Source organism: Malus domestica, chromosome 03 (assembly GCF_042453785.1).
Source record: "Malus domestica chromosome 03, GDT2T_hap1".
Taxonomy (NCBI): domain Eukaryota; kingdom Viridiplantae; phylum Streptophyta; class Magnoliopsida; order Rosales; family Rosaceae; genus Malus; species Malus domestica.
In genome coordinates, this window is record NC_091663.1 from 1,442,466 (window position 1) to 1,457,155 (window position 14,690).

The 14,690-nt window shown below is 35.4% G+C and overlaps 2 protein-coding genes across 4 annotated transcripts; both read right to left on the minus strand.

The window, feature by feature from the left end:
• Positions 1-23: 23 nt before the first annotated feature.
• Positions 24-1,495, minus strand: LOC114823845 (uncharacterized). Its single transcript, XM_029099322.2, has 4 exons — positions 1,294-1,495; positions 1,017-1,216; positions 488-932; positions 24-391 (listed from the first exon to the last, which is right to left on the minus strand). Exons 1-4 carry the CDS (start codon positions 1,493-1,495, stop codon positions 24-26), a joined length of 1,215 nt encoding a protein of 404 aa, XP_028955155.2.
• An 8,694-nt stretch (positions 1,496-10,189) lies between these two features.
• On the minus strand, positions 10,190-13,872 carry LOC114823846 (multiple C2 domain and transmembrane region protein 5-like). 3 transcript variants are annotated; one of them, XM_029099323.2, is made up of 2 exons: positions 13,543-13,872; positions 10,190-13,011 (listed from the first exon to the last, which is right to left on the minus strand). In XM_029099323.2, the coding sequence occupies exon 2, from the start codon at positions 12,754-12,756 to the stop codon at positions 10,432-10,434; it is 2,325 nt and encodes a 774-aa protein (XP_028955156.2). In that variant the 5' UTR covers positions 12,757-13,011; positions 13,543-13,872; the 3' UTR covers positions 10,190-10,431. The 3 variants fall into 3 exon arrangements, with proteins under 3 accessions (XP_028955156.2, XP_070674122.1, XP_028955157.2); XM_070818021.1 differs by having other exon boundaries at positions 10,190-12,918; positions 13,543-13,723; XM_029099324.2 differs by lacking the exon at positions 13,543-13,872 and adding an exon at positions 13,272-13,495.
• Between the last annotated feature and the right edge of the window lie 818 nt (positions 13,873-14,690).

Below are 14,690 nucleotides of genomic sequence, written 5' to 3' on the forward strand. Positions count from 1 at the left end.
ATAGATGGTGTAAAAGCAAATCATTACGTACCTTGGCTGCCGACGTGAGGAAAATACTTAAATCGTCGTTGGAGAACCACCTCTGTAACTTCTGCTCCTATAAGCTTGGCAGCATCAAGTGCAAGCTCTGTTACAGTTGGTCCCGTAACATCAACAGAATTTCCATAAGACCAGAATAATAAAACATCAGTGTCAGCATAGAACTTTTGCATTGCAACTGGATTTCCAATTGTTGCAGGATTGCTCATATATTCTTCAAAATAGTAGAAGCCTATCGGCAAATCTTCGATCCCTTTAACCTTCAAAACTGTAGTGTAGTAGTCAATTGTCTGCACTTTACTGAACAACTCCTTTTCAACATCACCCATCTCCATTACTTCACTTCCACGTTCTGTTACGAGCATTCTTTGTTAGGCATATAAAGAAGATAAAAAGGAATAGCAATGATAATAAATGAAGAAAAAGGGAGCGGGAGTAAAAAATAAACCTGTTGGTTGTGAAGGTGGTGATCTGTAAATTTTTCCGTTATTTAAAGGGAAGGAACCAGAAATGATTATCTTATCAAATTCCAGAGCTTTAACTTCTCCATCACAACTTTTTACGTCAACACTGACACTATCGGAATAGCGTCTGATTGCCAACACTTCGGTGTTGCAGTGAACCATTGGGAGTGATTTACTGATCTTCTCCCAAAGACTTGTATATCCACCATTGAAACGGCGAATTTTTCCAGCCATGGAAGTTCGTGTGAACTCATGAATGTAGGCATAAGGCATGTCTTGAACAAACCCATAACCAGAAGCCGTGTATCCATAAGCCACAGATTTGGGAATAGAACTAAATCCTTGACGTTCAAGATATACAGGAGTTAAGTCTGACGCATATTCACTCACAGCATGGACCCCAATTCGACCTGACTTTGCTGCCTTATCCTATCAAAGGTAAAATGGAGATATCAGTATTGCGGAGCAGAGAAATCAAGAAATAAAACAGGGTGTAAGATACTAGGTACCAACCTGGAGTTCCAACGTCAGTGTGATCACCGATACATAATCATCTGCAACTTTAATATCTTGATACTGCCCTGATTTGTCAATAAGCGCAAGCTTGTGGGAGTCCATTTCTACTAGTTCAGACCCAGTCTCCTTTGCCAAGTGAAAGATGACAGGGGCGCTGTTTGCAGCAAGAACTTGACCACCGAGATCATAAATTTTCCCTGTTAAGATAGTGTACATGTTGTCAAACTCAATTACATAACAAAGCAGGCACAAAAGACAGTCTTATGTTTCTCACCTTCAATATCGACTGATTCACACATGCCACCAACGGTATGGTGCTTCTCTAACACGGTCACATTGCTGTAACCAAGCTTCACCAGTGCATAAGCAGATGATAAACCACTTGGACCACCGCCTACTATCGCAATTCTTGTATTCAGTGGAAGGCATGGATGCAGCCCGGAGAACTGGTCTTCTACTGATTTTCCAGGGTCCATCTCCCTTGTCGTTCAAGCCTTCTGGCCGTGCCTATTGAGATCAAATAACAAACCGAGTTCAACTTTGTTCTAGTTCTAACTCCCAGTTAAGGTTTGTAACCACAATTGGTGATAAACCCAAATCTACAGTTCTAGAAACCGAACTCTTGTTTGTATCATTGTTTGTTATTACATGAAACAAGGGAATCTGTGCAACTATCCACTAAGGACAGTGAGAAGAACAAAGATAAGAAACCGATGATGGGAAAACCTGATATTTCAAATGCAGCTTCAAATCTAGAAGGCTGAAATTGGAGCAAGGTACGTATTCATACTTTTTATAACTCATATAAGATTTCATGTGCAGACAGTCCACCAATATATATAACAATGAATGATTAGAACATCTTGGCTTACATCATTTATTATATCACAAAGAATAAAAAGCCATATTAGCTATTTGTCTTTCCTTATGACAAAAAATCTGTACAGTAGCCAGAAAAGGGAAAACATCAAGATGGGGAATATGGAAGGTTGGATCATCAAAACGAAAGAGGTGAAAACCTTGCAGATCTTTCTGGATTTGGACAACGTCCAAGTGATCCATTGCTGACTAAAGTAGAAATATGTGCTGTAAGTTTCACATTTCATACATAAACACAGCACCATGTGCTTCGAAAATTCTCTGTCAGACTCGATATAGTATGAACTGATATAACAATCTGACTTTTGGCTATAAGAACAGAAGGTCATTTTAGTGCGCAGATTGGAATGGCAAGTAGAAGATGAACGTATGCTATTCATACATTTGAGTCGAATAAGAGGGTGCAATAGCTATTGCATCTCACACGAGCGAATCACTTATCTTCTGATGCATATAGCAAAAATGCAGACACAAAGGCAAAGACTAGAGAGGTGAACAAAAACATACCTTGCACTTGCAAGAAATGCAAAGATAGTAGAATATATAGTTTACGCCTTCCAAAGGCAGCAGCTTGATCAACTCGCTATACTCTACGAAATAGTCCCTGCAACACCATTACCACCTCAAGTTCAGAAAACAAACACGGAAACAATATCGAAAGAAAGCACAGATGTTTACACACCCTTTTAGCATCACAAACTAGTTGTACACTCCAATTCGCAATATATTGCCAACACATTATACACAAACACGAAAGGAATATCGAAAGAAAGCACCGATCTTTACCCACCCATTTAACATCAGAAACGAGTTCTACACTCCAATTCACAATCTACAGCCAACACATTAACACACTTCACTACTTCTATCATTAATCTACTCTCTTTCGGACCAAAGATCAAACATTTCATAAGCATAAATTTTCCTCTGCTCCCCACCCACCTACACATTCATATGTACTACCAAGTTACCAACCCCCTCTCCCTTTCTCTCTCTCTCTCTCTCTCTCTCTCTCTCTCTCTCTCTCTCTCTCTCTCCTGTAATTTCCACACCCAGATAATTGTTAAATCACCACGACCATGAAAAGGACTCACCTGGGCAATTTGGGTTGATCCAGTTGAATGCCAAATGGCATGTAACTATGGTAAAAAGCCGTTCTTCCACGCAGAAAAAAGTTAGCTGCTGATCTCATTTTTTTTCCTTACAATTTTCTCAGTATTTAAATCAACCCAGATGCCTCTTCCCGCCAACAACAAACAGACAAAACCTCCCAGACTGTTTCCGAAAATCCCAACGTCCTCGGTGACTTCGAGAACTTATAATCCAAAGATACCGATATTCCTGAGTTTCCTGCTTTATATTTCACAAACGTTGTCATTTGTATTGAAAACGTCGGACACCTGTCCAATATTCAATATATTCTCTTGGGAGAAGTTTTTAACCATATCCGAAATACAAAATTTAAATTCAACGGTTAAAATACTCAACTGAGTACTAGGCAACATCCAAGCCATACCTTGCGTTATGTACTATTTTCGTGTTATAATAAGAGTGGATGACATAATTAATGTCACATTTGTAGAAATATTGGTTAAAGACAAATTAACGTGTTATAATTTGAATAAAATAATGTTACGTGCATGTATTTACTTATCATTATAGTTACTCGTTTACTTATCATTAAAATGAATGAAAAGAATGGGAATGAGTTCCCTTCATGACCTCCCCGTGTTTATTATCAAAAATCTGTAATGGAATAACCTAATTTGAAGAATTTAATTAACTAGAGTGGCTTTTAATTTGATTCCCATTCTTTCTCTCTCGTTGTCTGCTTAAAATACCGTCATTATTTATAATAGTTGAAGGGCACCCTAGCTAAACCTTAGAAAATACCCTTTTGAAGTATAAAGCGGTTTCGTATTACCTAGAACTACTGTTCTAAAAATCGTCCTAGGCCAACGCTTAAAAATCGTTTAGGTGCTACATTGTGGTCATTCGCCGGGATTAAGCCCAAGTCAGATTCCTTACTTTCCCATTAATGACACGTAACGAAAAGAAAAAACAAAGGGAATAAGATATACCGGAGAATAGAAGGATCTGTGGGGACTATGTAATATGGAAGTTGGATTTTGGAGAAGCATACTGTCGAGGGGTGACGGATATTACAAACCAATTTTAGTGTTTTTATATGATTTTCTTTATCCTGCTTTGCTACTTTGTGCCGGAGGGGAATATTGGAGGGTGGGTTGTGGGTTTAGGAGCATCTCCATTGAGAGTTCTTATTTAGGGACTCTCACCACGAACCTTGAGAACTCATTTAGAAATTTTAAAGGAATATTGTCTGCAATGAAATTTTTTTACAATATAATTTCTAAATGTAGTCATACAAAAATACTACTCTTACCACATATTTGTACCATCTCTTTAATACAAACAAGATCCATATGTATTGATGGACACTACCTCTATTTGAGAAATAGCACAAATATGTGGTAGGTGTATCAAACATAATAGAATAATTTCTTTTATTTTCCCTTGACAAGTGATTTTTCAAAATATACTAATTCGTTCTAGTGAAACTCAAATTTGGGGAAAACGACGAGTATATTGTCATGATTAATTGGTCTAAACTACATTTAAAACACAGTGATCAAATTAATTAAATATAGTGACCAATAATATTTTTTAAGGGAGGGATATATAACTTTTAAGTAAGACCTTTTTAGTAAAAATGACATTACAAAATAAATGGTGGAACATTAAGATGTTGTCAATAATTTTTTTTTCTACAAAATAAAATGATGTTATTTTTATATAAAAATAAGATGATGTCGATATATATATATATATGTTTCCTTATAATTTGTTTTCAGAATCTGAATATTTGAGTATTCTTTGTCCAACTTAGTGTTGTGTTATTTATTTTTGTAATACAGGTTGTTCATTTAAGTTGACATCTTTTTATTTGGTTTCATCATCATTTTTCACACATATTATAAAAAAGATAAAAGAAATGTGTGGTTAACACCACCCCTATAAGTACTATTCCAAATTGACATATACAATAACTTATATTTTGTTTGATTAAATGATTGACCTAAAAAAGTCCCGTTAAAAAGAATTTGACTTTTAAACTGTCATAGTGCACGTGGTAGAAATTTTTTTTTCTTTCAAATATCTAAACACTTGTATTACGATATATACTTAGTGTATCAAGTCGTGTTCTCGGTACACTAAAAAATATATTAATTAACATGTATCATGTAATCAACAAGGTACGCATATATAATAGAGAGGAAGCTATTTCTGGTAATTGGGTCTAGTTTATTTTAATTAAACTTTTGTCTAAGCTTGTAAGTTGTCATTTTACAAAATTCAGTAAGTTTGAGGGTGTCTAATTCTCCAATTTGGGTGACACATGTGAAGTTATAAACAAAGAAACCTTTTTGAGAAAATGACATCCTAAATTTATATGAAAATTGAATTAATCAAATATTTTCTTTGATCATTGCAATTGTCAAATCGTATGAACGGGAAACAGAAAGGGTATTATGCTATATCCTATTTGGGTCCGCCAATTTGATGCTACTGCAGCCGAATCGAAAAGGGCGTCTAGGTTTTTTTTTTTTTGTTTTTTTGTTTTTTTGTTTTTTTGTTTTTTTGTAAAACATTTAATAATATTCTCGTTTAAAATTTTTGTTTTTATTTTATTTTTGAAAGTTCGATTCGTTACTACTTTTGGTTTTTTTTTTATTATTTTTTTTATTTTGAAATGAAAACTAAACTAAAAGTGAAGACTAATCTTTTGAATTTTCAAAATTTTGGCTTCAGAATTTTTGTTTGGTTTTCTTAAAACTAAAGTTGAAATTAGTTATCAAATAAGTTTCTAATTTCTAGACTAAAAATAAAAAACGAAATGGATTAAACGACCCTTTAATGTTATCTCAAAAGATTTTTTATTTTTTGTAAAAGAAATTGCTCAAATTAACCTTATTTTTTAATAATTAAGAAAAACGTTTTTTTATTACAAACAAAATAAAAAATTTAAGCTAGACTCAGAGAAAGGAGAATGTTTATGTCCGGAAAGTAGAAAAATCCTGTTAGTGCAATTCACCTGTGAAACGCTTCGTTTCTTTTTAGGTTCTAAGCTTTTAATTTTGACTCTAGCCCTTAAAAAAATGAAAAGGAAATCGTTGCTCAAAAACTATTTAGACATCAACGTTTAATTTTCGAGAAAAAAAAAAAAAACTAACCTTTAATTTATAAGGGTTACTAGTAGCTAGGACGGCAGAGTGATAGTTTCTTTCTTAATATTGACATTATATGATGGCATCATCCCTCCATGTCTTTATCAACAAACGGGATTCGGTCGTGAATAGACCGAATGCAACATGCAATTATCATACGATACCACCCGCAGACTATGAAACCCTAGCTAAGCTTTGTTAATCATGACACTACATTTTTATATGGAACATTATATCATATGCATGTTTGACCTTCCAACATTTTAACTTAATTTGTTTTATAATTTAGTCCCTATTTTTTAAATTCAGTGAAGCACTATATATGCTTATGTCATTCTTATGAACATTAAAACCCAACCCCCCTAAGACTTTTGATTTATTTATTTTTAATCTACTATGAAGCGTAAAAGTATAAGATATATTGTGCAATCATCGTATGCACTATTTTTTTAGAGGACGGTAATAAGGCTTAGAAAGATTTGGAAATAAACTTTAACAAAATGTATGGAGCACTTTGAGCTAATGAAAGAATTGGTGCAAAACTGAGTGCAATGGTATTCTAAAACTCATACGGTCGACGCCACTCACTAAATGAGATAAGGCTTGATTGTTATTATTGTTGTTGTTTTTGGTTTTTGGCAATTCAGTGACTATTTTACATGCACTTCCGACACATAATCAATACATCAATTAGTTTGAAGTAATTTGTGGATTATTTTAATGGTTAGGGTCTTTCTCTTCCATCCACGTCTCAATTTCAAACTCTCTTCCTCCCCTTATTCTAGAATATAACTTGTAATAAATAAAATAAAAGTTTAAAGCCTAGGGAAGTTTACTTCACAAGATCTTCAAAAGGCCTTCCAATTAATTATTCAATTGACTATATTTTGCTCTTTTTTTTTTTAACAATTGAGCACCACATATATTTGAGTAATTGACTATATTTTTGTGAAGTGTGTACTTGGTACATTGGCTGGCCTAAATACACAACTAATCCCATATGTCACTACTTTTTGCAACATTTCAGCATATTTGGGCGGTATTTGCATGGGAATCTTGCCACACAAGACCATTGGAGCTGAAGGAATAACAACTGCAAATATATTAGCTAGGAACACAAGAATTACTATAGTATTAATTCCTTGCAGATAGTCGATACGCATTCAAATTAATTTAGACTACTCAACTTAGAAATATGTCACTACTTTAGCATCTATTTGATTATTATTATTATTATTTAAAGTGTTACAACCAACAAGGCGATGACATTCAAAATTTGCTAATCTTTAAATTTATTGAATGATGATGTAATGAAGCTCCCATATCTTTCACGATCGAGAGTGGTGTTAAAGAAAACCATAATATTTAAGATAGTTATTGCTCCACTATAATCAGGAGTGAGAAATACTAAGGAAATTCTCTCAAAAGTGAAACTCTATAGACTTCCTGCCACCTCATACTTTTGACAAAATATTTTAAAATATTGGCACGAAAATTGACGTTAAACTGTAAGATAACAGAAAATTTATAAAAAAATCCTACTTTTGAGAGAGTCCCCTTAGCATTTATTTTATGTTAAACAACTATTTGGTTCTAAGGGCTCTTACCTCTAATTAATTCAGCTCAAAAACCTTTTATAAATTCATCACATTCACCATCACCACCTTACAAGGGTATGAAAGCCATAATCTTAACAACCATGGCCTCATAATAGCTTCTTCAATAGACAAGTGATGCAATTATACATGTAATCCAAAATATATTTAAAAAGTTCCAATTTGGGAATGCAACTATGCTATAACTTTGATATTATCTCTGTGTGGGGCTTCAATGCTATGTAGCATTTAGTGTTACTAGTGTTTTAGCAATTATATTTAATTTCCACAATCGTTTTTATTTTCAATATAAACTGTTCATTTATTGTACTACGCAATGCTAGTATCATTAAATAAAAGGAACTTTAACGAAAAGCACCTGGTACTGTTCACTTTAATGAAAAACGACATTTTTACACTAAAAAGTCAATCCTGTTACTATTCACTTTACCCTTTATTTTGTCCTTATCATTAAAACTCAAAGTTTTCAAGCCCTTTTCATTAGTTTTCCTTTAAATAAAATGGTATGTCTTCTTTAGAGGTTACAGTCACAATCACAAAGAACTTCTCAGAAAATGTAGATGAATTCTATGCATGACATAATGTTGCAGGTCATGCATGACATAATTTTTTATTTATTCAGACTGGTGATTAGGGGTGGGTTCAAAAAACCGAAAACCGAAAAAAACCGAAAACCAAACCGAAAAAACCGAACCGAATTGAAAAAACCGAACCGAACCGAATTCTTTTGGTTCGGTTCGATTTTAGTGATATAGAAATCGAACTGAACCGAATTAATTAAATTAATTTTTTTATTTAATTATTTGTTTTGGGTATTATTTTCTAAACCCAATTTGTAAGTTAAAATGTGCTAAACCCAATGTGTTGCCAAACTTTAAGCTCAAAATATTAAAAAAAAGCCTATAAAAACTCTAAACCCTAACCTATTATTTCTCCCCCATATAAGGTTCCGAAACCAAACCTCCTCCTGAAGTACCTACATCCATCTCCATAGCACTGTCTACTTCTGCCCCAACTTTCTTTTCCAAATCTACTCTCATATAACATGTAACAGAATCCATAAACATTTATTTCGGGTAGATTACTTGCATAATTTGTGATGAAAAAGAATCCAACACACACTAAATAAATCCACCCACGCATTACTTTTACTAATCAAGTTGTCAACATGCAGTTACAAGCAAACAACCCTGATCTTTGAACAACATCATACAATTTAACTTTTCTAAGTCATTTGTACGATTTTTGTGTTGTGAGGTTGTTAGTTTGGACTTTGGAAGACTTGATTGATGATTTTAGTTCAACTTTAAATGTTTATTTTCATTGTCTTTGATTCTAGTTAGAATGTTTATGTTATGATTGTGTTGGAGATGTTAAAATTTTAAATTTCAATGTTTTTCATTTAGAAAATATTCATCTGACTACTTGAAGCGTCAAAGAAAAAGAAAAGTTGAACAATTGACTCAATCTCAAAAAGGAGCTATTGTTAGTTAATAGTACTATTGTTACTTTGTATCTTTCTTTACATTTAATAATATTTAGAAATAGATGGTTAGTTAGTTTTAAAGTTTATTTCGATATTGTTGTTCAATTTTTTTTAAGATGTCTTATAAGAAGGGCCTTTTTTATGAGTTTCGCACATGGTCCCCAAAATCTCAAAAGACGACCCTGTCAGCCATGAACGGTTTGAGGAAAAACCTATCCCAACCTTGAGGAGCCAAGCATTACTCGAACCAGAAATGTCTCGGCGCATGTACCAAAAGGAAATTCTTGTTTACTCAATTTTGTTTTTGCTTTGATTTGTGGACAGGGAGGGGGAGAACAATTAAATGGGCCAAACGTTGTAAACTCATATCAGGGTGAGCTTACTCCTTGGGTTGCTTGAGAGAGGTTTTAGAAACTTTGTACGTTACGCAATTTTTCATCAATATTACGTAGTAACGAGTAATACGAAAAAAGAATGGTTAAGATTGAAAGTAGAAGATCTAATAGTTACGAAAATAAAATCTAACAACGAAAACACTCGTAAGGTATGTAGCAAATCAAATATTTCTTATAGATTCCTCAACAATTTGAGGTGGAATTGTAATGCCAACAAGAAGCACTTACAACATGGGAAGCCTTCGCAATCTATTCAAACTATTTAGGGCCTTGAGCTTTCATTCTGCAGCAAGTTCTTCCAACTTCATGTTTTCTGGTAAGACTAGTTTACTAACTTATCAAATTCGATCTACGCAAGAAACTCAACGGTGACAAGAGAAAAACAAGAAACATGAGGATCATGTGGTCTGGTCTGGCGTCAGCCCCTATGATTCAACTTCGTGTCACATACACTCGGACGTTTCTATTAACCATAAGTGGCCATCGACACTGAGAACGCATAATGTATCTACCAGAGTTTAAGATTTCAGGCGCTATACACAGGTAATGATAAATCGAATGGTTCTGCACTGGCTATATTCAAATTGAATCCTACAAAGTTATAAGCATTGTTTACCATACGCAGAAATTAAAATATTAACTACAAAGACGTAAACAAGTTCATAACATTACCACTTTATGTGGTTGGAAAATGCCGATTTGTTACTTTTCACCCTGCTTCACCATCTACACAACTCTGAAACACAGATACAATGATGAAGAGGAGTGATTCATGAAGGTAGGTTGTGCTTATAGCATGCTGTCTGATCTTGCAGGCAACCTTCTAAAGAAGTTGAGTGGCACTGAAGGAAGTTTTTGGCGGAACTTGGGATGCCTCAACATGTAAATGCCTGCTAGAAGGGCCACAACTTGGAATGGAGTTACATAGAGAACAATGGCGGCAATCAAACAGAATGTTACGAACAGGGTGGTGGCTCTAGGGTCTCTCCAACTCAGAAGAGACTGAAACCTTTCGCCTTGAGTTGCCAGATCACCGACAACAGTTTGAACCCTCCCTGCTATGCTTCTTAGTCGATCATATCTCATCCTCACTATATCTGATGGCCGGGTAGTTGGGAACGTGTCAAACTCTTCATCTAGTTCGTCAGGATGAGCAGCGTCAGCATGAGATAGTCGGATGTCCATGTGAGGAGGGTGCCTTGGCCTCCGCCGGAAGTTCCAAATTCCAATCAAGAATAGGTAGAGAAAAATAGTGGGAAGAATTAGTTCCGGATAAAGAACCAATATAATAAAGAGGATATGAATTAAAATGGTCGTGAGAGGATTCTTCCAATTGCAGATTTGATCAAGCCATTTTCCTACTGCAATCAACCCGCTTAAAACTCCCATTATTCGGAAAAAATTGGCCTTGCTTCTTCTCATGCTCCACATATGTGAATCAACATCCAGCATATACTCCACAACCTCTTTCCTCAGGGGAGGCTCAGACCGGTTCAGCCTCATCGAGACAATCTGCATAGCCTGGTGCCTCAAGCTATCGAGCTGAAGCACGGACAATGGATGAATGTAGTGCATTTTTGGCAACAGGGGATGCGAATACATATACAACATATTAATCAAAGATGAGCATGTAAACCTCACTGCCAGCTGAATTTCACCCATTTTCTTCACCCCAGATGGTTGTAGGACCAGAAGAGGATACGAATGCGTGTAAACCCTGTCAGCTTCAAGTGTAGATAGCCGAATTCTCACTTTGCCAATTCTTGAATCCTTTCCCCCTTTATCACCTCCATGTCCATGTATATGACCATTGTCAAAAACCCCAATTGTAATCACAGTACACGGGTCGAAAACCTCCCAGATGTACTGCTCATTCCACTTAGGATTGAAGCTGTCCACGATTGTCCTTGTTCGAACCCATTTCCTCCCGTATTTTGCTACACAATAAGCATCTGTGGTACCTCGGCCATCTTTTGTTTTCATTGGCATCAGACCAACGGCACTTATAACCCCTACCTCAAAAATCCCAATGCTTGACTTCCACAACTGCCTTGCTGTTGGCCTGAGATCACTACTGTAGTGTGTTGATTCATCCAGGACATGGTACCCGCCATCCAAACAAATCCGTAAATGAATCCTGCTCGCAAATTTGACCTCCCTCTTCTGTTCCCCGTCTACGATCATATGCTTCTCAAGATTATACCACCTAGTGTGCACAGGTTTATGGTCTAACCTCCTCTGCACATTCTGTAAAGGAATCACACACCTTCCCAAGATGTCATCTTTGCCAGATCCCACTCTATCTTCCACAGTCAGATACAACGGCTCCTCAAACGGTTCAGCAGCAACAAACATCAAATCCTCATTCCACATTGGGTTAATACTTTTGCTCTGTGATATTCTAGTCCTCAATACCTGATTTCCACAGATAACCTTCACAAAAACTTCCGGATACCTACTCTTGTCATTTGGTAGCAAGTCCTGAGCTTCAATAACATTAACCCTCACATACCAAAGCTTGGGGGAGAGGTATACCTTCGATCGAATGTTTTTGACACCCTCAGGCCCAACTGTTGCAGCATCAGAATGCCACGCATCAGGAAACGCCTCATCTGCTTGAGTTCCCATCCAAACTGCCAGCATCAGCTCTCCCTTGACCTTATCCCCCTTCCTGTCCTCCAGCCTATACCATTGTGGTGCCAATGGGCTATCTGGTGGTTCGCGTTTCGGGATATCAGTGAGATCCATCATAACCCTGCCCATGAAATCATCCAGCACAACATCCTTATCTTTCACGACAACTTCCAAAACTGAAGCTTGAAGACGTTCTTTGGAGAAAGCAAACACCTGATTCCATTCAGGGTTAGACTTCTTCTCGAAATGCTTAGTAACTCCCTTATAGTTTCCGAGTTTTACTTCAACATAGGGATCAGAACTACCAGTGACATCTTTTGCAGGCAAATCCTTTGCTTTCACCACGTGAACGTAAAGGTATTGCATCCGTTCTACAAGGTCATAGGTGCATGAGAGCTTGTCGCCCGTGATAGAGCCCGCGCCAATGTTTGGCGAGGTCTCTTTCAGAGCGAAATCTTGAGACGGTGGAGGCTTCTGCATTTTCTAGTTTGTGGGAATAGAAAGAGAAGCTACTCCTTAAACACCAAACCCAGGTACACAAACAAATCGAATTCGATTTACAGAGATGCTATTAAAGCAAGTGAAACCTCAAAAGATTTCCAACACCAGCAATCAATTCCTTCCTAAAGATGCATAATTTTTCTGTAAAATGGAACAGAAATTATCTCAAAGGTAAAAGAGATAACTTCACCAAGAACTTCAAAAGAAAGAAATCCTGAAGAACTTCTTGACACCCTGCAGATTCAAAGAATCAATGTATTACTCTTCCATAAAGTAACCCTCTTTTGGTTTCTTTAAGAAGAAAGTAGAGAGAGAGAGAGAGAGAGAGAGAGAGAGAGATTCAAAGGAACTTCAGAGCAACCAGCACATATATTCTATTCAATCAATACATTTTCTGAGCAACCAACCATATTGACTTCACAGTACAAAAAACCAAATCAGAGAGTACTAAAAGAAGAAAAATAATCAAAGGTAGCTTTATATGAACAACTCACAGATCCAGTGCAGAAACCCCATCAAGTCAAAGACAACAAGTAAGCTCAAATTTCAAGGAAACTTGCACATTAACTTCAACTAATCACACCTAAAGAAAAAATGGGTTTTCAACAACTCGTAAAAAAAACCAACTTCTAGAAAATCTTAAAAGCAAGCAAGCATTCATTGTTCATCTTCACAAGCAAATTAAGTGACTTACAAAAAAAGAAGAAAAAATGGGAACAAGAAAACTATACAAGTAATGCCAACTTATTAGAGTTACACACTGACCTGAGGTAGCTAAAAGTGCTTTTCTTCAACGTGCTTCCATGGAAAGTCTTCAAATTTAAGAAAAACAAAAATGGGAAAATTCAGTTTGTAAGAAAGAAGAAAAAAGGGCAGCTGAAGAGAGTGAAGAATTTGTGGGGCTGAGATCTGAGAGAAAGACTGAGTCTTCTCTCATAAAGAGCATGGACAGTAAGAAACCTATGAGTGCCAACTTTTCACATTTGTTTTTACAAATTTTTTATTTTATTTTTTAGTTCTTATTGTCTTGTGTAAGAGAGGGCATTGCACATGCGAAACAAAATCTGTAAAATAATTAGTTAGAAATTTTTCTTTAAAATATCTAATCGATTAGTTTGTGACACTTATTGCACCGAGCCATGTTTTATGTACCCTTAGAAATTTTCTTTACACGTGCTAGAAGATTATGGACGGTTTTGGCATCATCTGGTCTTGGATTAGTGTTCCTCGGTGATATGAGAAAATTTGTCTCTTTTATTTTATATGTTTCTTGGTTTCCTCACCATGTGGGTTGGTTTGGTAATGAATTGAGCTTTTGGTCTTGCATTTGTAATATTTTAACATAAACAACGTGTAGAAACTCTTAAGATTTTTATGCGAAGGTGCACGCATCTTCCATAACTCCTAACATCGTAGTATTGAAGAATAGAATTTCATATCGGTATTTGATAAAGTAATACATATATATGTATATATAAGAGATTTCGTTTTTAATATCATCAATATTTTTAATTAAAAGGTGAAAATTGAAAAATAATATATCAAATCATGCAAGCTAGGAGAATTCGAAGAATTTTTAGCCTTAATCGCAAGTGTACATTAATTTAGTCACAAAATTACAAGCATACAACAAACTATTTTATAGAGTAAGTAAAAGGTTTCAATCACTTGATTGCCAGTTCTAGACATTACCAATGGTTTTTTTTTTTAATTTCATTATACAATGATGTTCTACCAAAAAGAAAAGTGACATTTGTCATACAATCACGAACTACCAGCCTACCAACCTTAGAAAAAAAAATATTTTTATAATACAAGGTATTCTATTTAAAAAACTAACGACGAACGTTTATTACACAATAGCTTTACTAATTCTCATATGGGAAATGAAAATATGAATTGATTGATGAGGG

What these genes read in the sequence shown, in the direction of transcription:
- LOC114823845 (XM_029099322.2), bottom strand. Translation starts at nt 1,495, where the DNA reads ATGGACCCTGGAAAATCAGTAGAAGACCAGTTCTCCGGGCTGCATCCA. An exon ending in TGAATCAGTCGATATTGAAG is followed by an intron (nt 1,217 to 1,293) that starts GTGAGAAACATA and finishes CTATCTTAACAG; the next exon opens with GGAAAATTTATGATCTCGGT. An exon ending in CACTGACGTTGGAACTCCAG is followed by an intron (nt 933 to 1,016) that starts GTTGGTACCTAG and finishes TACCTTTGATAG; the next exon opens with GATAAGGCAGCAAAGTCAGG.
- LOC114823846 (XM_029099323.2), bottom strand. Translation starts at nt 12,756, where the DNA reads ATGCAGAAGCCTCCACCGTCTCAAGATTTCGCTCTGAAAGAGACCTCG.